The sequence below is a fragment of the Lissotriton helveticus genome, chromosome 7 (genome assembly GCF_964261635.1).
Source record: "Lissotriton helveticus chromosome 7, aLisHel1.1, whole genome shotgun sequence".
Lineage (NCBI taxonomy): Eukaryota > Metazoa > Chordata > Amphibia > Caudata > Salamandridae > Lissotriton > Lissotriton helveticus.
Window position 1 is genome coordinate 35,149,017 of NC_136068.1, and position 23,146 is coordinate 35,172,162.

Below are 23,146 nucleotides of genomic sequence, written 5' to 3' on the forward strand. Positions count from 1 at the left end.
GGGAGCCGCGGAAAGGGCTCGGTCAGACCAGGTGCTGTTTGCGGTCTCCTGGTGTGCCCCCACTCGTGCCAGGTGTGGTCCCAAGCAGCCCCTCCCCTTCCCACCCCCGCAGTCAGGAACTGCCAGGGACCCCAGGAGTCTGACCACGGGCCACAGGACCACTTGACCTGCAAAGCCATCAGTATGGCCACCCAGCGGCTGCCAGCTGACGCCTACACCTGAAGCCCATCAAGAGCCCACGAAGGTACCGTAGCGCTGAGCCAGTCGGAGGGTGCATAGGGCAGCGAGGCATTGAGGAGCGACGAGGGCAGTGTGGGACTACTGATGACCACCCCCCCCCCTCAACGCCAGTGCCTCACACCATCGAAGGCGCATTTAACATATAGCTAACAACGGCTATTAGTACAATCACTCTAACCAACGAGGAGGTCAGGGAGAGTCAGGAAGGAACCTGCTAAAAATCACAAAAAATTTAGGATGGAGTTCACCCTTGATACCACAGACACAGAGGCAGCCTCATCACAGATAGACAACTCAACCTAGCGCATTACCAAGATGTGGGCAGCAACCCCATGACCATCCCATGACCCCCTGAGGTGCACCTTCTGCACAAAAAATGGTGGGGGGAGTCATCATCACCGGTTAGTTTTTAATCCCCACAAACTAAAACATGGAGTAACTGTACCCACAGTGGCCCCCACAAAAAGGGCGACCCTGAGGGACTATTTCAGAAATACTGCCACATGAAAATCGAGATTAAACAGCCACAAAGAAATGTTGGATACCAACCAGACATGCCTGATACCAGATTTGGCTCAAATACGGGTACAGGCCATGGTCCACGACAGACCCAGTGGGCAAGGTTACAGCCCACCTCTGGACAGCCCGCAGAAAAGGACGAACATTTCATATTAAAAGTCGCTGAGGCAAGTTTATCACCGCAGGGAGCCAAGGAATTTCCTTATGACCTGCTAACCTCACACCCACATAAGGTACATACCTCCGCCTCAATCACCACACCAAGTGACGACTCCCAGTATAAATCTAACCCGAGCGCATTCTTGTGCTCTTCAATTAAACTACAAACTAATACAGACGACTCAGTAGGGAGTAAAATAGCACCTAGACCCCAAGCTGCACAATGGACTAGGTCACCCCTAGGCAAAATCAAATTGCTGACCCCAACAACTTCTTCAAACTCAGTTAATCAGTATAATCACAGGGATCCTGCACACTGCACCCCTCTGAGGACTTAAGGTCTCGTGCCTAGCGTTGCAGTGCGCAGCACCGCACGCGCAGCGAGAAACCTCTTGTACGGGCTTCAGAAAGCTGATCGCACGCTCGTGCGTGTGCTTTTGCCGGCTGCAATAGGCTTCAGCGTGCGTTTAAAAAAGAAATACAGCACGCAATTGGGTAAAGGCGGGTGCATGTCCCGCCTTTGCTCCGCCCACTTCCCATCGGTGTCTATTACGCGCAGCAGAGCGCGTTAGCCTCGCTGCTGCGCTCCCTCGCCCGTCGCTCGCTGTGCAGGGAAGCACGTGCTGATGAGATGAATCACGAGAGGGCTGCAGCAGCGCGCGCCGCCGGTCCCATCATGAGGACAGGGTATGTAGGAGGTCCGCAATGCTTATCCATGATTACAAGCGAGGCCGCGCGGCCCTGCTGCAGGACAGGCATTTGCACATCACATCACGTTCCTAAATCACGGCTTCAGTGAGCTATTTACAGCACAGGTTTAGTGAGAGGGGGTACATTTCTGGTGTATACATTACTACCACAGAGGAATATGTGCTATTTCTGAATGGCTGAGGTCTTTTCAGAGCGCCGTGAGTTGTGCAGGGAGCTGTTTTTCCCCTCCAGGAGGAGGTGTGCGTGCTCGCCAGGAAGGGCAGGCCTGGGACGCTCCTGGCGGACTCGGTACATCCACGGCCTAGTGCTCAGCCCTCAATTGTACAGGTGGACGAGCGGGCCTGCTGCCAAATTCTTTCGGTTCTCAGAGAGTGGTGGGAGTGAATTCTTAACCGCTCCTAGGCTTGGCTTCCCTCACACACACACACACAGCAGTGACAATCTGGGGATAGTCGAGGCGCCTTGCGGCAACTTTACGGACATGTGTTTTCCACACGAGGCTGCCTGTGTCGTGGTTCAGTCCCCTGTCCCTGGACCGCCGCGGGAGCAGAGGCTGGTAGGCGCTCTTTGTAGGCTCGCTGTCTGGGACGATGCGCGCTTCCAAGATCAGGCTGGTGGCTCGGGGGACACTTTCATATTAAAAGCCTTTTGATTAATCGAGAAGGTGCGCAGCTATCCTAACTCTTGTAATCATACAGTCGCAGCTGGTAAAATGTAAATACCTTCCCAGCAGCGCCTCTGCGTTCTGAGGTCACCAACCTGTAGTGAAGTGCACAATTTCTAAGCAGCACCTTGAAGTCCTTCGCCAAACGCTGTGGTGAAAATTCCAGTTGACAAGATACACATCTTGTTTATTGTTTTCAGTCGGCAGATATTTGCTTATGTTTTTTTACTTGTGGAACATATAGTGAAATGTCCAAAGGTCACATATAGTGAACGGTGTTTCTGGAAACAGTTTGTTTCTGGTAGATCTACACAGGGAGATTTGTACACCATACGGAGACATATAGCGCTCCACTTTTCACAAAAACACCCCTAGGCACTTTCAGGCTGTACAGAAGGTTTACGTTGGACACATCACACACAGGCTCTCTGACATTTTGTAATTTGGACTACCGCTTTTATATACCTCGAGTACATCACAGTGACTTAATTTGATGGGGCCCATTTTACCTATCGCTCCTCATTAGTTCGGTTTCAAATTTGAAAGCTACATGGGGCACTGTGAAGCATGTACAATAACGTTGGCCGTCCTTAGGGATATTATGGGAAGTCATTAGTCCCTCTAAAGTCAAGGAAGATTCGGATCGGTTTTACCAGAACACAGTAGCCTTACAGAACCTTAACCTATGAAAAAGTATCTCTAAAAATATCTATGAAAATATTTTTAAGTCCTGAAGAAGATTGACTACAACAAGACTTTTAGTCCACTGAAACCTGTGGCAATGTGTTTTTGGAAAACTGAGCATTACTCTGTAAGACACAATGGTTTAATTTTGGACGCTGGATTGGGGATGTAACAGTAGTATTAATGTTTTTAACTTTTATATTTGTACATTTGTGGGTCACCGTTTTACTAATTAAAAAACATGATAAAAATATTTTGTTAATAAATAGTTCATTTTTTCTGTTGTGTGATACAAATAATGTATGTTTAAGATTAATGTTCTGCAGTTATGCAGGGTTTTTTAATTTGTTTATTTGTTACTTGAGTTTTGGCCCTTCAATTTCTTTAAACATGGGATTTCCTACAGTGTTCATTTTATGGGTTGTTGACTTGACCACGTAAACAATTTTGTAGTAACTGTATTGAAAACTGTAGAAGTATTGGTCAATTAACGTAAACACATTTGTGTTGGTGGTATTTGAAGTTGCAAGCAGTACATCGCACAGTCTTGAAGTTAGAAATCCCTTTTAACATGTAATGTATTTTAATTTGCTGCATTTACAAACAGTGCGGTGAGGACAGTCACATCATTCACTGCACCTCATACTTCTTTTTCAGCTTTTTTTTAAAGTTCTTCTTATCTAAAAGAGGCAGGAAATGCACAGCACACAAGATGGTGATTTGCTCAGGATCACACTGTTCTGGAGAAGTGGAGAAGCCAGGCCTAGTTTATCTAGAACCTACCAGCTCCTTACTGGATTCACTTTTTTCCAGAGTCACGCTTAAAAAGGAAGAACAAAATGTGCTTCTCGCCATGTCTGCTTCACTGGCAGTTACACACATTCCGGGTCTTGCGCTTCTTTCACCATGGTACACTTCCGTACGCATAAGCAGCTTTGTCTTTAAACATAGAGCGTGACCGTCGCTGCTTAGACTGCCAGCGTCCCGGGATCTCCAGAAAAACTCCGCGAGCGCATGTGGATGCGTAGTAATTACACTCAGAGCTGTTCAGAGTCCGCTCACAGCAGAGCATACCCTGCAGCACGGTAAGGGGCACAGCAATGTTATAGTATTTGTTTATATTTATAGCAGTTTTATGTAGCGTGAACATGCCCAAAGCATTTACAATACAATATGGCATTGTAAATGACAATGCCGTTTATGTATATGTTAAGAAAACCTACAAAGAATGTGTTTACGCGCATCACTTGCAGGTTTTCAAAACACATAAATAAAAGGCAGTGTCATTTACAATGTCAATAGCACAAACTCTCACAAATGCGAGACCTATTGCATTGCAAATAGTAATCCTAACTGTACTTACCAGTCACTTGAATTTTTTTTCCATTGGAAATCATTGACTGTTTTTCTCTGAAATTTCTTCTAAGTGTCGATTTTTGCAAACTAGAAATATTCCTTAAAAATCGTACTAAATACTAAAACGTAATTACTTACCTGTCTTAGGTAGGAGTCCCAGTGCTGACCCTAGAAGTCCAGTATTGGATTACAAAAGTACGAGAACCTACTTTACCTGTGACTTGAATTTCCTCCCATAGGTTAACATTGCTAGTTTGTCACTGAAAAGTTTGTCAACTTTGAAAATACCTTTATATTCTTCAAAAATCACAACTGTAACCAATACGATTTTACTTAACTGTTTACAGCTTAGGTCCCGGGACTGAATCCAGGATCCAGTCCTGTGGTTAGAAAAGTAATCCTTAAAGTAATCAACTGCATTTATGTAGAAAAACCCATTGAGCTCAATGTTAAATTGTGTTGCCTATTACAACCACTGTAGCTATTGTACTTACAAAGTCTATTGCCTTTCTGCAAAGTAATTACCTAAAGTCTCTCATATTGAGAAAAGAATATTTTGATACCTGTTGGTTCTAAAATAAAACAATTATATCTTTTGATATAAAAACAATTGGCCTACAGTTCAGTTCTTGAGTATATGAGACCATTTGCTGACTGAGTGTGTACAACAAATGCTTTACACGGTCCTCTGGTGCTGCCTTACTGCTTGACCAAGCTACCTCTATGGAGAGTAAGGTCAGCCCTGACTTTAGCCTCTGTTATACCTCTGGAGACTGGGGACTCTATACACACTGTACCTTACTTTGGTCCAGTATATATAAAGCAACTTTCTTACAGTGCCCCTGCAATCTTGGAGAAGCACCCGGTATCCGAGCTTCTGGCCAGATGGTTCTCAATAAGCCCAGTTCTAACTGGTTTATATATGAATCGTATTGGACGTGGACTCAGCCCAGCATCCAGCTATGCCAAGGGTGGTGACCAAAATGCAGGAAACGGAGGATGGATTAGTTTCACTCAAGGCAGCGGATAACTACCATGGGCAAAGGAATGGACAGGGCAATGCGCCCTTCAAGGAGTGGGCCAGGAAGGGTGTACATGGAGTGTGGCATGCCACTGATGCACACAGCCAGTCTGAAGAAAGGAGACCACCTTTTCCGCAGGGCATACAGGTGATAAACGTGGAATTGGAATTAAGGGCTGTGATTTGGCATTTTGGGAATCACACTTGTGTGACACAATTTCCCCTGAAAAGGTGATCTGCATGTAAAAGTCTCTTTCCTACTGACCATATTTATCAAACCTATCAACATCCTGAAGACATGGAAAAAGGTTTCTGGTCCAGAATCTTGAAAAAAGAACAGTGTCGGAGAAAAAAACACAAACCTGAAGGTTGGGTAGAGTCTGAGTCAGGCACAGTTTGGGTTACTGTCCATGTCCTAAGGAATTAGTAAAAACATGTCTGCAGCTTATAGGGCTTGCAAGGAAATAACGCGTCAACGGCAAGCCCAGACAAGGCATGGAGCAATATACACCGCAGACTGGGCGCCTCTATCACTCACCTGTCCACCATCTCGAAAGGCTTCTTGAGGGGTGGTGGGCGCAGCTTCACCTTTTTGAGAGGCGCCTCTTTCCTTTCAGCAGAGTCGGAGGAGGCTCCTGTTGTTCTGATGCTCTCCGTGGCTGAGGAGCTGCTGCAGCTGGATGCTGCCGGGGTGGACGCGCTCGAGCATGTGGCTGGTGCTTGAGAGTTGGTGGATGTGGGTGGAGCAGATGTCACGCCTCCTTCGCTTCGCCACTCAGAAGTAGCTGGATACTTGACAGCCTGAGAGGTTGAAAGAGAAGGAGAGTGTGAAGGAAGTAGTACAAACCCTAGAAAGGAAGAAGTTACATGGAGGGCAGGAGAAGGTAGAGGAAGGGGGTCGAGGGGCTCTGACAGTTTTAAGAAGCAGCTTCAGCTAGGACGACGTACTGTGCAAACAGGGAAAAAGACATTGACTGCACTGTCTCCGTACAGGCCCAAGCGTGATGTAGCTTCTGTCACAATGAAGGTTGAGGGGGTTACAACATAGCTGAAAGTAGCACTTATGATTTACCCTTTATACATTAAGAACAGCTGGCCAGCAAACCCTGAAAGCCCTTATAAGGGCAGAAACAGCAATTTCAATACAGGACGAAGGAACCAACAGGAAGACTCTTCCCAACGAAGGTGAGTTATGTTTCAAAGTGGTGGGAGAATGGTTAATGGGCCTCAAACTGTACATGGCCTTTAAAAGCTTAGTCAGGTGAATGCGCAACACCCCTGAAGAAAGACATTAATTTGAGACAAGTCAAGTAATGGCTGCCACCCCACGATACTGGCAAAGTAAGATGAAGGAAAGCTAGATGAGACTTAGGGAAGTGAGAGAACACGTTACAATGCTCAGATGCCTACTTCTTCGAAAGACAATCAGAGAACAAGCTGGGTAGGATTATTGTGCTTTTAAAACACAAGATGAAAAGGAGCATACAATTGTATTGAATCCAACTGTAAAATACAATCAGTATCACAAGTCCATAAGATCCCAAAATATTGAACAGGGAGTCTTGATGCATCTGTTTCCAATTTCACGTTATTTGTAGTTTTAAATGACATGCGTACATCAGCCCAGCCAATGCGTTTCGTCCAACAGGACTACCTCAGGGATATAAAAGCAATTTAAAAAATATTTTTTTATAAGATAATTTTTATAAACCTAAAATTAAAAACTAAATAGACATGCATAACCAACAGTTATTCACCAGTAGGAGGTGGAAGGGTCTACTCCCCTCTGGTATCTCCAACTCTCCTTTTGGGCCTATTTCCAGTTGAAGGCTAGGAGGACTTCCTCATCTGAGGAACCACCCTCAAAGGCTACACTGGCAACTCCTGTGCTAAACTAGGGGCTCTGATTTTAGGACAGCTAGGGTCCTTGGTGTGGTGTCCTGTCATTTGACAGTAGTGGCACCATATCTTGTTCGGTTCCCAATTCGGACCTTGGTACTCAGTTTTAGGTTGTCAGGTGTTCTTTGGGCAACCCTCCTGGACAGAGTTTTTTTTTGGGGTGGGGGGGAGGAGTACCTGGGACTCCTCACTTTTATCTTTAAGATGCTTCCTGTCTTTAGTCTAGGAAAGTTTTGTAACCCCTTTCTTCTGGTCACCCCCAGTGGATATGCTGGTCACCCTTGTCATGACCCAGTGGTCCGCCTCCTTTCCCAACTCTTGGGAAGATATTAGTCCTAGGTCTACCAGAAACTGATGCAACTTTTCATCAATGCAATTACTTAATAGGTGTTCTTTCATGAACAAATGATCAAGACCCTCATAATCTTGCACTTTACGTCCAGTCAACCAGCCACCTAGCGTTTTCATTAATTAGTCTACAAATTCTACCCAGGGCTGACTCTGGGTTTCCTGAGCCCCCCTGAATCTAATTCTATACTTTTGAGTAGTGAGTCCAAATCCTTCAATCAGGATGACCTTCATGAGTTCATAGAACTCTGCTTCTGCCCCACTAGGGGTCAGAAGTCTGTCTCTGCACTTACCAGAGAACAGTTCCCAAAGGAGTGATCCCAAGTGAGTTCTCCTCACTTTTCTGGTTTCACAAGCTCTCTGAAAGGCTGTAAACCACTTGGTATTATCATCATACTCAATATTGGGGACAATCCCTTTGGGATCATAAGATTGCTCTCTGTCCCTGTTTTTTAAGTTGCTGGCACCATTGATGGGAGCTAGGCCCACCTCTGCTATTTCTAGAACCAGGATTCTCGTCTCTAGGTCTAATCTTTTAGCCAACCACCTGTGTGGGATCTAGGTATTGTGAGTAGTATTCTTGGAGTCAGGGGCACAAGGACCCTGTCCTCCCTAGGGAGTGAGGGGGTTGTAAGTTATCCTCATCTCACCCACTTCCTTCCGCATCTGAGAGGTCCTCACCTCATTCAGATGGTTAGTCCTTAGCATGCCTTGTCGAGAGCTCATGGAGCTTTTGTTTGGAGGGATGCTACCCCATAACAATGTTTTTGAGTTTACATAGAGACCATAACTCTCTAATTTCTAGATGGAGGTAAAGCGTGAGGTCGAGCACCTCAACCATGTCCTCTATGCCATTTGGCATGTTTTCACTAATAGCTGAGTTCTTGTTAAGAGACATTAAAGACAAATGCCAAACCCTCTTACCCCTAACTATGATGAGTTTTTATTTTCCTAAAAAATTCTAAAAGGGACTTAACGAAGGCCCTAACAAGACTTTAAGAAATTTGGAAAAATTGTCAATTCTTCTAAAGACAATTCAGGAGAAATGTCGTGTGACCAGGTGTTGACCATGTCAGTCCAATAAATGCAAAATTGTAGACCCCATAGCTGATACACCAATGTAGGAAGCGGACTCTGTATATACTATACCTAAGTGAGGCATAGTGTGCACAGAGTCCAGTGGCTCCCCAAAGGCTTACAGAGGTAAGATTAGATAATACCTTAGTCTCCAATTGTGGTAGTTTGAGCGAGCCGTAAGGCTTTATCAGAGGGTAGTGTTAAGCATTTATTGTACACACTAAGGCAAGACATGATGTCACACACTCAAAAGACTGAACTCAAACCAATTGTTTGTATTAAAATATTTCTTTGTTGTATTTTTATTTACAGATTCAAGCAGTACTTGGTACAAGTGAATATAGTTGTCTTTTTCAAGACAGATTGTTAAAAATCAAGCTGGAGGAATAATGACTTTTCTTACAGGTTTGTAAAAATTTGCAAATACAGTTGTAATTATTTTGGATTACTTTTTCAGGATTATTTTTTCTACTTATAATAATAATAATCCACATTTGTATAGCGCACAATCACCCGTTAGGGTCTCTAGGCGCTGGGGGGCCGTCGGGAAGATTAAGCAAGCTATTGCCCAGAGTCGCATGGTGCTGGGCTAACCTGCCGCCGGAGCTGGGGATCGAACCCTGATCCCCAGATTCCAGCGTCAGTCGCCCTGGCCGCGGCGCCACACCTCTCCCACTTAGTGTGATATGCCTAGATATCACACTGGGACATTGCCTGGATATACGGTAAGTAAAACTATTTTTCTCAAGTCACAAGTTCTTAGATTTTTATACAGTTTTAAACTCCAAACTTGGAACTTTGTCAGAGAAAAACAGTCAATGCAGTCCTATGGGAGAAAATTAGGTTATCGGTTTAAAGGTGAGTAATCGGTCTTGGGAGATGGGTTTCTGTGGTTCGAACGAGGGTTCCCCCAGGGTCAAGGATGCACTCTCGTTACACCCTCAGCGGCACTAGGACGGCCGGGTGTTATCCAATGGGGGATAGGAGGCCCTCCGGTTCGTGGCTGCTCATGGGCACGCCACTTGGATGTGGGACCAAAGCTCCTTGTGTTAAGCTCAGGGCAAAGGGGGATCCGATTTAGAACACAAGGTGCACCCACAGCGGCTCTGGGCGGCCAGGTGCAGAGTACTGATTTGCCGCTGGGAGCCCTGTTATCAATGAAAGTTGCTTGCTTTGGATTTTGGCTGCAGGCTCGGTCCAGGAAGTCTTCTGGGAGGAACCAACAGCTGGGCAGGTACGTTGGGAGGGCTAGGGGATGTAGGTTACTTCAGGTGCTCTTCTCGCAGGGTGTATTTTGAGGTCGGATTTCACCTTACGGTGCCACTCACGGTCGGGGGAGCGGGGTCTCTTTGAAGAGGCTACATGCGATGTCGGGCACAGGATCTCTGGAAACTGCAGATGGACTGGTAGGGCTGTGGCCAAGTCAGTTCTTCTCTGCAGTCTCCACTGCGGTGCGTCTTCTTTCGTCCTTCTTCGTAGGTTGCAGGAATTTACCTTCTGGGTTCAGGGCTGCCCCCTAAATACTGCATTTAGGGGGCTACTGACCTTAGAGTGACTACATCTTGGTGTGCTCACACCACGTGGGGGAGTGGGAACAACACCTAATTCTGATAAGAGAGTGCCTGTGTAGGAAGCTGGCTCAGTATATACTATACCAAAGTGAGGTATAGTGTGCACAGAGTCCAGTGGAACCCCAAAGGTAGGCAGAGGTAAAAGTAGATAGCACCTTACTCTCTATTTGTGGTGGTGTGGTCGAGCAAAAAGGCTGTATCAGAGGTTAGTGTTAAGCATTTGTTGTACACACTCAATCAGCAAATGATATCACACAGGCAGGGGAGGTAAGAGTGTAATTGTTACCTCGTCCTCTGTTAATATTTCCGCTATAACCTCCTCTAAAATATCCTCTGTTGGGGGATGTTTGAGTGGTAGTTTTGGATGAAGTGTCTGTACTGATGTTTTTTGAGGCTCCTCTATAAAAGGAGCGACAAAAGGAACCACGTGTTTGTGGAGACTGTAAGGCTCCCATGGACTTTGCAGTCTCTGTGTCCTTTTCCATTTTTTCAAGAGTTGTGTCCACAGCCGGTCCAAAAAGGTGTTCTTGATGAATGGCTGATTTAAAATTGTTGTCTGGACCTCTTGCTAAAAGCCTGAGATGCGTAGCCATGCATGTCGTCTGAGCAGTACACTGGTGTTAATGGATCTTGGAGCAGGGTCTGCCGAGTCAAGTGCACATTTAATTGAGGCATTTGTTATTAATTTACCCTCTTGAAGGAGGTCATTCACTTGGGCTCTATATTAGTCTGGCAAATGGTGTTATAGGGTCTCTAATTGGTCGTAGTGAGCCCTGTCAAATCTAGCCAGTAATGCCTAAGTATTAGTTATGCGCCAGTGATTGGCCGCCTGCGCAGCTACTCTTCTGCCTGATGCTTCTAGCAATTTGGATTCTTTATCTGGGGGTGGTGCATCCCTGATATCTGTGAATTAGCAAGTTTCCTAGCATTGGACGCTACAAGTGAGTCTAGAGGCAGCTGTCCTTTGATATAAACCGGGTCTTCTGGGGCAGGTCTATATTTTTTTATCAATTCTAGGATTTAAAATACTGGATCTTTAAATACTTTAGGGGCATGTTTAATGACCCCTTTGATCATTGGTAAAATTTGTACTGATCTTTGGGACTGTTCAAACGTGTCTAAAAGGAAATGCTCTTCTGGTGTGTCCGAGTGCATAGTCACACCATAAAAATCCGCAGCCCTATTGATTAGTTGGCCAAAACCAATATTGTCGTCAGGGGGGCCATGGTTTTGTTGGGTATGGGTGTGGGCTTGGGAGGTTTATTGGGTCTATTGGGTAATTCAACTCCCAGTAATCCTGTGGTAAAGGCTGTGGATCTGTGAACGGGTCCATAGGGTCCATAGGGCCCCCCCCCTAAAATCATCATCGTCATTTTGTGGTGGTGTATGTGGTGGAGACGTTACAGGCTGTGGTGTAGGTGGTATAGGGAGAGGAAGTGGAGAGGAAGTGGATTGGAAGGATGTACAGGAGAAGAAGGAGGCATAGGTGAAGTGGCACAGTCCTTCTTTACAGTGTCTGAGTTCTTGCTGTCAGATGGCACAGCTATGACATGTCCTGTTTTGGGATCAATGAGGATTTTCTTCTGTTTGGCATCCACAGGATCCGGATGCAACAGTTCCTCTTCCTCGATAACTGCTTTCGGTGCTGGTTTTTTCGGTTCCGAGCGTGGTTTAGTTTTGTGGTCTTTGGCCTTAGGAGGCGTGGTAGAATCCTTCGACATTGTTTTCGGTTCCAAAGACTTGGGTTTCGGAGCCGGAAAGTGATGTTTAGGCTTGGAAGTGTTCGAAGCTGATTTAATAGTAGGCCTGGATGTGTTCGGGCCGGTTTGTCGTTTGGTGCGGATGGAATCGAAACCAATTTCGGAGCAGTGTCCTTTTTGCTTCAGTATCGAAGGCGCCTGTGGGACTATCACATGTGGTTTGCAACCGGAAGGCTCAAATTTTTTCTTCGGAGCCGGGCTCAAAGGCGGAGCTTCTGAAGCATGTTTTCGGTCGCGACTGGGCCCGCAGGTGGAGCCTTGACCAGTGCATTTTGTTGTGATGGTGGGGTTGGGGAGGGGCAGTAGTACTCACTCGTTGACCAGGAGTGATGGGGTCATCTGAGTCCTCTGCCTCTGACACGATTTTGAGTTCTTCGGAATCTTCTTCTGGGAAATCTGGGCCTTCATCGAAGATGTCCACTGGTTCCAGAGCTGATCTCTGCGCCATGATGTGTCGTCGAGCCCGGCGATCACAAATAGTCTTCTTTGATAGAAAAGAGGCGCGGGCTTGGCAGCTGGATTTGTCGGGTTCTGGCGAGAGACACAGGTTGAAGACCATATGATGGTCGCTGTGTGGGAATTTTGCTCCACACTGGGGGCATTTTTTTAACGGCATCCTTTCCATGAGCCGTAGGTCCAGCAGCATCGATAGGCCCCACGGGACGGGTCTACGGCCGGAATCGAATAGATGGAGGTCGTATCGAAGTTTGGATAGGATTTGAAGAGTTATAGATGTTTTGCGCGTCAAAAAAGTTATAAAACAAAGTTTTCGAATCGGTACGCAAAAGTTGCATCCGATCCCAATGGCGGAAAAAAACAATCTAAGGATGGAGTCGATGCCCATGCGCACTATCGTCCAAGGGAGAAGTCACCTATCTCATGACTACAAAGACTTCTTCCAAGACAACAACAAGGAGCAAGTATCCGAGCCTAACACCAGATGGCGATTTAATGCATAGTGTGTGATCTGCAGCTCATATGCCTCGAACACATCATTCCGATCAGTTGCATGAACACTCGAGCTGGTAATGAGTGTTTGTGAGAAGTTGGCCTGATATATGATGCTCACAAGTTCTAGTGATCACCTTGTATCAGTCCAAACAACCCTTATGGTGATTGGTTGTAAGTCAACCTTATAGACCAGCTATCCTAATGGTAGCATGGACAAAGCAGTCTTAGGCTAAACTCTTTTGGCATGTGAAGCCAGCTGTTTTACCACCATATAACCCCTTGAATACCAAGTGAAAGGACACCACACAGGTTGTTATGAAAATAAACAGTATATTTATTAATAACAACACCTCTGAACTCTTTTTGAGGTCAGAGGGCTAAGCACATGACAATCTCTTACGAAAAATACTACAAGTTGCACAAAATTACAATGGTGCCCTAGGGGCACGACAAACCAAATCATATACTAAGTAAGTGGAATGTGAGAGTCGATAAAAGGAATGGAGCTGTCCAGAGGCTGTAGGATCGATGGGACCACGCTATACTAACTTCAGGTAAGTAATAGGAGGCCCACGGAACGCGTGTGCAGAGTGTGAACTCACACGCGAGATGCGTAACAACGTCTATGGACAGTACAGTTCAAGTTAAAGGTGAGTACGGACAATCCCGACTAGGTAGGACTAAAACGACTGTGGAACTGGACACTAGGACAGTTAAACTACCCTTGAGCACCGAAATGCTCTTGTTACCTCACCCACGGGTGCATAGGTGTCAAAGTGCGTCGGGTTCTCGCGTTGAAGTCAATGGAGCCTGAAAGAAAAGATGCTGCAGGCGACCAGGAGGAAGATGTCCGGTGCAATCCAAGGGTGGATTGTTGAAGAAGGAGACCTGAAAGCAGAGGGGACAATGTTCACAGTCACTAGCCAGTGACTGGAGTGGAACCAGGAAGGAACCAGATGTCATCGTCGCGATCAGGTGAAGAGTGGACGCTTGACTCTGCAGCCACGTGGACCAGGAGGTGTCTTCGACGACCAGGATGGAGGCACGAGCTGTCCCACGCAGGCTCTCGCTGTCGGCGGTGTCGGATCCGGGATTGGACTCAACAGGCCTTGGCAAAGGCAACCTACGCGGTGAGTGAAGAAAGCGTCTGGTGCGGACTAGGAGAGTCCGGGGTGCCCCTCTTTTGGAAGGGAGCAAGGGCCAGTCTGGAGCAACCAGACCTGCAGAAAGATTTCAAAGTTCGTCGTCTAGGAGGCCACTAGCCAGCCGGCAAGTGACCAGACAACGCGTCGAGCAGCAAACAAGCAGAAGGGCCCCACGCAGATCTCGTGGATGCTGGAGGGCTGATCTTCGGTGCAGGGGCTGCTCGGGGCTGGGGCTTCTCAGTCCCCAAAGCACTTGGTCGAGTTTACCTCGGGAGTCGTGCTGGAAGCGAAGTGCAGGTTCGTTCAAGATGGCCGGTCCCACGTGTCTCGTCGCACCCACGGGTCTCAGCTTTGCTGCAGATGTAGGTAGAGGTCGGAGAGGTCTGGGAATCCGGGTCTCGTCGGGCTCTGAAGTCTGGATCCTCGAGGGAAGACGACAAAGTGAAGCCGCTGGACGCTTGATGGTGCCTGCAGTTGCAGGGTGGACACTCCTTGTCCACAAGGGAGATTCTTGAGTCTTCTGTGGAGCAGAACGTCGAAGGCCAGAGTTTCTTCGTGTTGAATAGTTCAGGATAATCTAATTTGGAATGGTACCAGCTCCTACCTTTATTCTCCTAAAGGGGGCTGCACTACTGACTAGGTCCCTCCCCTGGGTGGGACCAGGAAGGGGGGCGGCTACACCCCCTATCCTTTGTCCGGTTTCCCGCCAGAGCTGGGGCAGGGATGCCCCAGCAACTGGTTTGAACCGGTGTATGCACAGGGCACCTTGTGTGCCCCAGGCATGTCTCATTCCTTTCAGGCCTCCCTACCTCAATACACAAAATCCTGTCTGGGGTGGTGCTAGCACCTCCCAAGGCAGGAAATGTCCAGGCCATCCTCGCTGGAAGGACTCTCAGCAGCAGGAGGTCAGACTTGTGTTGTGGTGGCAGCATCCATTTTGTGATGCTGTGGCTCGAGTTAACTTTAACCGGGGTTCACAGTTACATACATGTTGTGTCCCTCTAGAGGGTGGAATGCTACCCCCGTCACCAGAATTGGCGAGGGGGTAGTATTCCAAATCGTATGACACCTTACTCGACATGTTTTGATAATGTTATACCAGAGTTAGCATTTAACCGCGAGGTTGATAATGCACTTAAGAGTATATGGTATAGCGTTATCATGGAACAGCTATTAGGACTTGGTTCCGCAAGCTGCAAACGGGCTCAGCTCATGCCAGAGCACCATCTCACATAATTCCAAGCACTCTGCCTTCAGGATTGATAAGGCCTTCCATAGGAGTGACTGATAGGAATATATGTGTCCATTTTTAGGGTTAGATATAGGTATACTATATCTACAGCAAAGGGTGTTCACACCACCTTGCCCCAGCTGTCATGCAGCCAGTTGTGTCAGATTTAGATGGCCAGCTAGGGGTGGCATAATACATGCTTCAGCCCCTGGTACGCCCTGGGTACACCTATGCCCTGTGTACAGGGACTGATAAGGTGGCCCAGTACCAATTGGTAAATGCACCTAAAGTACATGCTTGTCAATTTAGAGAGAGAACAGCTAGGCTGTGGGTCTGATTAGCAGGCCACAGCCAGGGAAAGTCGTAAACCAGTGAAGCAAAAAGCAAAAATCTGGGGTGACCATAGGATTGCAGACCCCACTCTCCTTCATAACCCCCCCCCCCAACTTAGGGACATTAAACTAACCTTGACCAGGTGAGTCTTCCTGTTCTAAGTGGAAATACCTGGAGAGACCATCTGCATTGCCATGGTCAGTCCCTGGTCTGTGCTCCACTGTAAAGTACATCCCCTGTAGGGAAATGGACCACCTAAGAAGTTTGGGGTTTTCACCCTTCATCTGATTTAGCCATAAGAGGGGCTTATGGTCGGTCTGAATCCTGAAGTGAGTTCCAAACAAGTATGGCCTCAACTTCTTCAGGGCCCAAACCACAGCAAAGGCCTCCCTCTCAATAGCTGAACAACGTTTCTCTCTAGGGGTCAGCCTTCTGCTTATAAAAGCAATGGGCTGTTCATGACCATCAATATTCAGTTGAGAAAGAACAGCTCCCACACCCAACTCAGATGCATCTGTTTGGACAATGAAGGTTTTGGAGTAGTCAGGACTCTTGAGAATAGGTGCAGTACACATGGCCTGCTTTAGGTCATCAAATGCCTTCAGACAGCTAACTGTCCACTGAACTTTCTTTGGCATTTTCTTGCTTGTCAAGTCATTAAGTGGTGTCACAATGGACCCATAATTTTTGACAAACTTCCTATAGTAATCAGACAGGCCCAAGAAAGCTCTGACCTGTGTCTGGGTGGTTGGAGGAGCCCAGTCCTTTATGGCCTGCATCTTGCTCTCCAATGGTTGAACCTGGCCTCCACCCACAAGTTGGCCCAGGTACACAACCTGACTCTGCCCTATCTGGCACTTAGTAGCCTTGATAGTGAGGCCTGCCTTTTGCAGGGCCTCCAAAACTTTCCTCAGGTGGATCAGGTGATCCTCCCAGGTGGAGCTAAAGACAGCAATATCATCTAGATATGCTGCACAGAAGTCATCCAACCCAGTGAGAACTTGGTTCACCAACCTTTGAAAAGTGGCAGGTGCATTTTTCAAACCAAAGGGCATCACCACAAATTGGTAATGACCTCCCGGGGTAGAAAATGCTGTTTTGGCCTTGGCATCCTCAGCTAACCTGATCTGCCAATAACCAGCTGTTAGGTCAAATGTACTTAAGAAAGTTGCAGAAGCCAACTTGTCCATCAGTGCATCTGCCCTAGGTATTGGATGATTCAAAAGGGGGTGGTGATGGACAGAGTATCTGAATTAAGCTGAACACTCCTACCCAGTCAAAAGATCAGGGCTTGATCCATCACCGTTTTTTAGCTCACTGCACCATCCCAGTTCAGAACCTGGCTATATGCAAATTAGTCTGACCCTGGCCCAGTGCATCATGGGAACAGGGCAGACCAAACTACCAAGCCAATTCTTTACTGGAAAGGAAACAAGCTTCCGGGGACCGGTTTCTGGCATTACAGCCGTCTTCGGCCCGGCTTGGTAGTTTGGTCTGCCCTGTTCCCATGATGCACTGGGCCAGGGACAGACTAATTTGCATATAGCCAGGTTCTGAACTGGGATGGTGCAGTGAGCTAAAAAACGGTGATGGATCAAGCCCTGATCTGTTGACTGGGTAGGAGTGTTCTGATTAACTCAGATACTCTGTCCATCACCACCCCCTTTTTGTAATTATTTTGACCACCATGAGTGTGGAAGGGTATGCTCAGACATGAGTCCCTTGCTCATTGCACCATCAGGATTCAAGCAAGCCGGGCCGAAGACGGCTGTAATGCCAGAAACCGGTCCCCGGAAGCTTGTTTCCTTTCCAGTGAAGAATTGGCTTGGTAGTTTGGTCTGCCCTGTTGCCATGATGCACTGGGCCAGGGACAGACTAATTTGCATATAGCCAGGTTCTGAACTGGGATGGTGCAGTGAGCTAAAAAAAAAACGGTGATGGATCAATCCCTAATCTGTTGACTGGGTAGGAGTGTTCTGATTAACTCAGATACTCTGTCCATCACCACCCCCTTTTTGTAATTATTTTGGCCACCATGAGTGTGGAAGGGTATGCTCAGACATGAGTCCCTTGCTCATTGCACCATCAGGATTCAAGCAAGCCGGGCCGAAGACGGCTGTAATGCCAGAAACCGGTCCCCGGAAGCTTGTTTCCTTTCCAGTGAAGAATTGGCTTGGTAGTTTGGTCTGCCCTGTTGCCATGATGCACTGGGCCAGGGACAGACTAATTTGCATATAGCCAGGTTCTGAACTGGGATGGTGCAGTGAGCTAAAAAACGGTGATGGATCAAGCCCTGATCTGTTGACTGGGTAGGAGTGTTCTGATTAACTCAGATACTCTGTCCATCACCACCCCCTTTTTAGGTTTCGCTGGGGAACGGAGCGTAAGCTCCGCCTCCAGAGAAATCTGTAGTTTCTAGTAAGGGTGCCTTGAATACGCCCCTCTATTTCATTGGCTAGCTCCATAAATGGAGGCTAGCCATTGGAACAGAGAGGCGTCCGTCATGGCCGGACCAGATTCGGGGGCGTTCCCGAGAATCTTTGGCTTTTGGCTACGTCATGCTACGTCAGCCAAAAGCCGGGAACGCCCCCGAATCTGGTCCGGCCGGGCCGTGCTTGCTGCTGTCCTGCCTTCCTCAAGTTATGTCAATAGTATTCTAATTCCCTGTAAAAAATCAATCCTGTTTGAAATAAATCTGTATGTAACACGTAATGACTGACCCGACTGAGTAATGACTTTCAGGCGATACCGCGGTGTGTGCTCAGTTCGTCTCGTATTGTTGGATTGTGGCAACTAAAGAAAAATATATCATTACCTCTAATGACGCTGTTTCAAAAAGAGAAAAGAATATACGTCTAACTGCTCAAGATTAAATCAAATTTATAGCGCGGTTCTTACCTAAGTTCTTGTTTAACGCTAGTTCAAGATAGTGTTCAAAACCTCCGAAGTTTACTCTCAATCTTCTAGCTGTAAGGTGACGCGGAGAGTTACCATACGATATTAAAAGAGTGCCGGTAATAGAAAAGGAGGAAGGACAATGTGAACGACGGTCCTGTGTTTGTCAGTGTTATATTGTTCCCGTATTCCAAAAAATGTTGTTAATTAAAAGAAAATGATATAAAAGTTTCGTTCACTCTAAATCTATATTCGAGCAGAAAAGAAAACGCAATAAATGCTACACGGTGCTAGGAAGTTAAACAAGTCTGTTAAGACATAACATCATCTACGCGATGTATTATGGGAAATGTAGTTTCCCATAGAAGCCGTACTTTCCTGAGATAAATAATGTCATGCTGCCTGTAGGAACGATCACCTAGAACGTAGACAACCGTGTGATGTGTTGTAGAGTACCTATACTTGCTAGTATAAGCCATTGCCATAAATGTGCTCAACAGTCTTCTGTTCAAAGTTGCGACACCTAAGTGAGTTAAATGTCATCTGATATTATCTGAAGTTGTAGATATAATGATCACTCTCGAGGCGTGAATATGTTGATGAATGTATCACAATGTTACGATAAACATACAGTGTTGGAATATCCGTTAACAATGTATCCAATATTAACATCAGACATTGTATATCACTTCCAATAACATAGTCATCCTGTATAGAGCAATTCATTGTATGTCAGTACTACACTGCAATCATCCTATACATGTCGTCATATATCTAAAATACACAAAACCATCCTATCTGGCAGATATATTCCATCTTGATGCAATGTTCTCATATCGTGCCTATATAAACAAATGTTGAACATATATAGATACATTTATAGGTGCAAACTACATGTGAAGTTTTTTTTTAAAATGCACTTATGGACAACTGATGTCATCAGTGTGCGAAGTCATTTTTATATTAACTTTCATTAGCAATGTCATATCAGTTCAGCTGTACAGAAGCCCCTCGGAAGAGACCAGAACACTTCTCCATCTGTAACAGCCTGAGACACGGCTCTCTAATAGCATCACCGTGGGGAGAGGGGTGCACGAATGCTTCTAAATTCATATTTATAAATGAATACTGCTAATAAATAGCGCTCAACTCAGTGCTGTCATCACATTTATAAAAGTGAAACACTCCCGACTTACAAAGATGCACGCTTTTGAAATGTTAAAGTCTTTATCCTATGCTAACATTACTTTTCTGCACGATTTACGTACCAAATATTTTCAGGGCCCGCGTCAAGCTCAGGCTCTTCGAGTCAAGCCAGACCATCGGCTCGGCTCTCCCTCCTAATTTGTTGGCTCACCCACCTCTACAAAATACAGAAGTACAAAAACTTGCTGACCCAGCAGTTCGAGGGTACCAGGGAACACCATCGGAGGAGAGGGGGGGGGGGGGGGGGTTGCTGCCTCAGGAGCTCACACTGTTAGTTGTGGTTTTAAGGCCCGATGTAACTCTCCGTTCTCTTATCGTTCCCCTTGCAAAAGTAGATGGCCGTTCGTATTATAGAACCGATTATTGCATTTAGAACGATTAGAATGGGAAGATAAAAAAAGTGTGAGGAAGATGTAAAATGGGATGCTCTTCACTTTATTGAAAGGGGTGGGGGATATCATGCGAAATGTCCAGATTATTAAACTGCTTGTAAAACGTAACATTGTTTAGCCAATCGCGTGGGGGAAACTGCTGTTAAATGCATTGCTTTAGGTACTGCTTTTCAAACTCTTGGTGGAAATGCCAAGCTCGCACAGCTGACAAGGAAGTCTTTACATTTTTCATGTTTGTCCCTTGAGATGTGCAACATTGAAATGTCACCACTGGGAGCAGACACCTGGGAGGGGGTTTGGGGAGTGGGTGTCGGTTGGGAGGGAGCTTGTGGGAGATGAGGAGTTTCACTATAGGGGGCATTAAGTTGTTAAATACGGTCAGTTTTATTCATGTTCAGGGCCATGACAGTAGGTGTATTATCCTCCACGCCGCCCACTATCCAGACACCCACACACCTTTAGCAAAAATGTATTTGTATATACGTTTTTTATTGAAGCATAGCTGCCGTATTCATTAATTAAGGGGCATGTTACGTGCAGATGCCAGTAGATGGCGTCAGGATGCCATGTTTTTCTCTTTCTCTGGAGTGCATTTTCTTTTTAGGTTTCGCTGGGGAACGGAGCGTAAGCTCCGCCTCCAGAGAAATCTGTAGTTTCTAGTAAGGGTGCCTTGAATACGCCCCTCTATTTCATTGGCTAGCTCCATAAATGGAGGCTAGCCATTGGAACAGAGAGGCGTCCGTCATGGCCGGACCAGATTCGGGGGCGTTCCTGAGAATCTTTGGCTTTTGGCTACGTCATGCTACGTCAGCCAAAAGCCGGGAACGCCCCCGAATCTGGTCCGGCCGGGCCGTGCTTGCTGCTGTCCTGCCTTCCTCCGTGTCCCTCCTCCCGCCGTCCCCCCTCCCCTCGCTGTCCTGTGCACGTTTCCCGTCTCCCTCCCGCCGTCCGTGTCCTCTCCCGCCGTTCGTGTCCTCTCCCGCCCCCCCCCCCCCCCCCCTGTCCTCGTAGGTGCTTGTTGTCTTGTAGTTTCACTTTAAGTAACTAAGGCCTAAAAAATTCCAGGAGGCGACCTCTAAGCTCAGTTCATTGTAAATTTGCCCTGTCACGCATCAGGCGGTGACATCCGCCAACCTTTAAATGCACTTTTGGCAGAGGCAGAGCACACACATGCCACAAGCCTGGGCTGTATCGTGTTGTGAGTTGCAAGGCACCCTTTTGCCTGGAAAGGCTTCTACCCACCAGAACTGGGGTCCCGATTGGATGATTCGTTTTGCCCGAGCACAGGAGGAGGCGTGGCCGAACCTCGCTGACCGCTCGCCTGTACTGCAGCAGGACCTGCAGCACGAGCCCTCTTCAGCTGTGAACCCTGCCACCATGAGCGCGCGCCCGGCTTTCATAGCGGCAGAAGTCGTCGAGGAGTTTTTAAGATTTCCTGAACTCATCCAGCAGCTGGAGAGAGCCCTGGCCAACTTCTCCCGTGGCGCTGAAGGGGGAGTTGTCCAGCCGCTGCGGACCATCGTTCCAGTTGCAAAGTACAGCGGGTAAGAGTGCCTTACTACTAGTGCAGAGATTCTGGGCGCTGCACCAGCCGAGAGACGGGGAGATGCGTGAACTGCCTCGTTATTTCTGCCTTAAACAGTCATGATGCTTCTGCAGTACATATGCAAGGTCAGTTAACAATGTCCTTTCACTGACCCGAACATTCCGGGACTTTGGAGTCCGTTCTTGGTAAATTAAAAAGATAAGAGATGCGTCAATGGGCAGAATGCAAATTGTCCTCCTGTAAAGCAGAGGTGGCCAAAGGCATTAGTCACATTCATAAGAGCGTGCGAGCCTCCTGGCGTCCATTTCGTAGGGTTGAGATCGGAACTCTTCACCCACATCATTAATTAAGTTATTCACACAGACATATGTTCCCCATCCTCAGAACAAATGATCTTAAAATATGTGAATATTTCTATTTATTTAATTCTTTTTTTGCAAAGATCTCACTCGTTTAGAAAGTAACTTTCACTTTGAATTCAACAGAGCCTATATATAGGCTTTTTTATGGGCAGACGGACCCTCTCTCCTATAAACTATAGGGCGGAATGTGCGCGACCATCTGCTTTATTGTATTTTCTCAGACAACTTTGCCGACTCTGGTAAGTGCAACGAAATTGCGTGGTAATTTGTAGTCCCTGTCGGGGATGCAGAAATATTATAAAAAGGTGGTAGTTTAACCTGGAAAGCGTGACACTTGACAGGGCTGCACAAGGCAATCCGAGTAAATCCAGGGTCTTGCTTCATCCCAAGAGGGAATAGAACCACGGCCCGGCCAGTGAAGGAATTAGCAGCTACGCATACAACAGTTAATATAAAAGAACCTATGCTCAGCTCTCACAGTTAATTCGTTGGCTCGCCCACCTCCATTGTTATTTAATTATCATTGGATTTTGAGTGACATCCTGGAACGTTCTCTCTCTCCAAACAATCCTCCTTCCTCTAACTCCTATCGCCGCTTTAAAAGAGCAGGACTGCCGTTGCCCTTTTAAGAAAGAGTGTTGTCGCTGTGAGGAAGTTCGGAGAGCAGAGCATTGTGTGTTTTGGGTGTGGAGTTTAGAAGAGAGATGAGGAAGAAGTAAGTGAGAGTAAAGAGAAGAGCCCCTTTCGAAATATTAAGTGAAACATTCTTTGACGACCGGGAGTCCTTAAACAGTGGAGAAGATACGGGCTCGGATCTGTCCAATAAGACTTGTACCTGCAGAGAGAGAATGTGTGAAGTGAAGTACTAGGAAGTACATTTCCAATTATTATACTGAACGTTGCAGGCCAAGCTGGGGGCTGAGTAAGACTTACGAGTTACTGGTTGAATTCTGCTCTGCCCAGCTGTGACTATCCCTGCTCCGAGACCGCCGTTCGTAGGGTATCATCAGACAAAGGGCTTCCCTGACATCCTGTTTGTGCATTATTTTGAACCGTAACCACAGACCACAAAGTGA

General features: G+C 46.7%; 1 protein-coding gene across 4 annotated transcripts in view; it reads right to left on the bottom strand.

Moving 5' to 3' along the window:
• Positions 1-23,146, bottom strand: part of CIC (capicua transcriptional repressor) — a 463,331-nt gene that overhangs the window by 53,026 nt on the left and 387,159 nt on the right. For all 4 annotated transcript variants that reach the window (XM_078651325.1, XM_078651327.1, XM_078651324.1 and 1 more), the window contains one exon: positions 5,893-6,155. In XM_078651325.1, coding sequence (XP_078507451.1) covers positions 5,893-6,155 — 263 coding nt within the window. The remainder of the gene's footprint in view (positions 1-5,892; positions 6,156-23,146) is intronic.